Source organism: Centruroides vittatus, unplaced genomic scaffold (genome assembly GCF_030686945.1).
Source record: "Centruroides vittatus isolate TY-2023 unplaced genomic scaffold, ASM3068694v2 contig_1159, whole genome shotgun sequence".
Lineage (NCBI taxonomy): Eukaryota > Metazoa > Arthropoda > Arachnida > Scorpiones > Buthidae > Centruroides > Centruroides vittatus.
The window spans coordinates 292425-295252 of NW_027120745.1; the positions used below are offsets into that span (position 1 = coordinate 292425).

The 2828-nt window shown below is 30.1% G+C and overlaps 1 protein-coding gene across 1 annotated transcript; it reads left to right on the forward strand.

The window, feature by feature from the left end:
• The first annotated feature begins 1723 nt into the window (after positions 1–1723).
• Positions 1724–2491, forward strand: LOC136980052 (general transcription factor II-I repeat domain-containing protein 2B-like). The gene has a single exon (XM_067276102.1). It carries the CDS (start codon positions 1724–1726, stop codon positions 2489–2491), a length of 768 nt encoding a protein of 255 aa, XP_067132203.1.
• The last annotated feature ends 337 nt before the right edge of the window (positions 2492–2828 follow it).

Here is a 2828-nt window from a genome sequence, read left to right on the forward strand (position 1 = left end):
TGACATTGACCGGTATCGGCACCTTCGGGATTTGGCACGCACACACTACATACCTACCTGGACCGTCTCCGATTCCATCCATTAGCTACTCGTATCGAGCTATTTGACTAAGTGGATTGTTTTAAAATTTAAAAAGTAAAGAATATTTTATGTTATTTTTATGTACGTTTCTTTACAAAGCTATATTTTAATTATAATTTTCTTTAAAAGTATATTAATACAATTGAACAATATATTGTACCAGGTATGTATATCCATCGCACATTTTATTTCACCGAGTAAGTTTTTATAATTTATTTTTAATTTTAGCCCTTATATCGTGGCTAGCGATTCGGAATGTAATTGTGATATTAAAAATACATTTAGAGAAGTCTACAGTTTTTACTGGCTTATCGAACAAATGAATACGAATGGACCCTAGACCAGTGATTCTTAACAGGGGGGCCGCGGCCCCTGGGGGTCCGTAAGAAGTTTGCCGGGGGGCCGCCAAATTATGCAAAATTTCCTTCGGAATATAATAAAAAGAAAATTGATGTATAACCGAATATCGTATTGAAAAGTGAAATAAGAAAGATAAAGTTTTCCTATTTAGTTTTTTTTATTTGTTTTTTATTTCTTCCTACATACAACTTTGTTAGTACAGAAGAAATAAATGCAAATATGCTACTTACACCGCAGTATTTACTTCTTTTATTCCAAAGTAATTCTAAGAAACTATTAATGCTTGGAATTTTAAAAATAATTATGCAAAAATAGTAGGCTTAGTAGTAGGGTTAGAAAATTTAAATATTTTTGCAAAAGTTATGCAAAATCTTTACCAAGTTGTGGGTGTTTTAGTTTAGTTTTAGCATCGGCTTTGGATCTAATTATAGTGCATTTCTTTCTTATAGTGTGCGTTTAGTTTTAATTATTTATAATTAACCCACAAAAATGAGCAAAAAACAGAAAGGAACATTAGAAAATTTTTTTAATGTAAGTAATCACGGACCGGGACCTTCAAAAAGAAAATATACTGAAGAAAATACTAGTGAAAGTTCCGACGATGATACAGTGAAAAACGCAACGGAAAAAAAACCACAAGTCCTAAACTAAAGGTACAAAATTAAGTAACATTAAAATTAGAAAATACGATCGTGATTATATCAAATATGAGTTCGTAAGAATAGAAGTTCAAGGAATTACAAAATCACAAGAAATCTCGTTAAATTATTTTCGAATATTTTTTGTTTTTTCTATGAATTTTTAATTGTTTATTTTTTTTTGTTAAAAATAAATGAGTTTTTACGTTTAATTGTGAAGTTTGAATGTTATTTAAATAGAAAATGAAATAATAAAGTTATGATTTACATTTATTTTATAAAAAAATAAAGCAATAATAAAAAAATCAATTTATTATAGATAAATTATCAAATAATCAAATATAAATTATTATTTAAAAAAATGAGGGTCACAAAAAATTATGAAATATTTGGTGGGCTGCGAGTATAAAAAGGTTAAGAACCACTGCCCTAGACCAGGGGTCGGCAACCTGCGGCTCTTTAGTTCCATACGCAAATATTATTTATACGACCTCCTTCTTCACAATAAAGTGCGATGGCTTTCGAAAGGTAAGGTGTTGAAACGTTTCGCTTTGTGCTTGAATGAAATAAATACATTTCTAAATGAAAAAGGCATTAATCACCCTAAATTAGAGAACAACAAATGGTTGCAAAAATTTTACTTTATGGTGGATATCACAGAGAAATTAAATGAGCTGAATCTAAAACTGCAAGGAAAGGGAAACCCAGCCTATGTTTTGGTAGAAGAATTGGTTTGTTTTGAAGAAAAATTAATTGTTTTTGCAGAAGATATTCAGAGCGGTAAATTACTTCATTTTCAATTTCTAAAGCAATATCGCGATAAAACCAGTGCAACTGTTGACACGAATTACTTCAGCACAGTTATAAAAAAAATTAAAGATGAATTTGCTGACAGATTTGAGCAATTCAAAACCAACAAAACCACTCTAGCATTCATAGTAAATCCTCTTAACACAAATAGTAACGAAATCCACATTGAGCCATTTGGAATTGATACTGGATCTCTAGAAATGCAATTGATCGATTTAAAAAGTAAAGCTTTGTGGAGTGGAAAATTTACAGAGTTGAAAAGCAAGTTGGAAGAGTTGGAGGTCCAGAAATGTATGTACGTAACGCAACAAAAGTGGACAGCTTTAAAAGAAATGCCGCGACTTGAGGCACTTATATTCGACGCATGGAATAGTCTTCCAGATTGCTACAGTGAGGTGAAGAAGTTGGCATTTGGAGTGCTGACTATCTTCGGATCGACATATTCGTGCGAGCAAGCGTTCTCTTGCATGAATATAATTAAAAGTAAAGTAAGAAGCCAACTAACAAATGAAAATTTAGAATCGTGTCTGAAACTTAAAACAAGTTATGAGCCAAATTTATCGAAACTTTCTAAAACCATGCAAAGCCAACGCTCCCATTGAATTTGTTTGCTCAATTGTTTGTTATTCAAGTATAAGTTAGTGTTGTAAGTAAATGTTTAATTAATAATAAAGACCTTTAATGACAAATTAAAAAAAGCAGAAGAAAAAAAAAACACAGAACACTAGGTTTTGGGTTACACCCCAGCATACTTAAGTAAATGTTTAATTGTTTTAATTTTTTACTTAAATAATAAGTAATTATCTAATAATGCCATATATATATTATCTAATTTGTTGTGAAAAACACTACTTACATATGAATAAATAGATTAGTTTTTTTTATCAAAAAACTTTATTTATGCGAGTACTATTTATTGTTGGCAAGAAAAAATTTTGT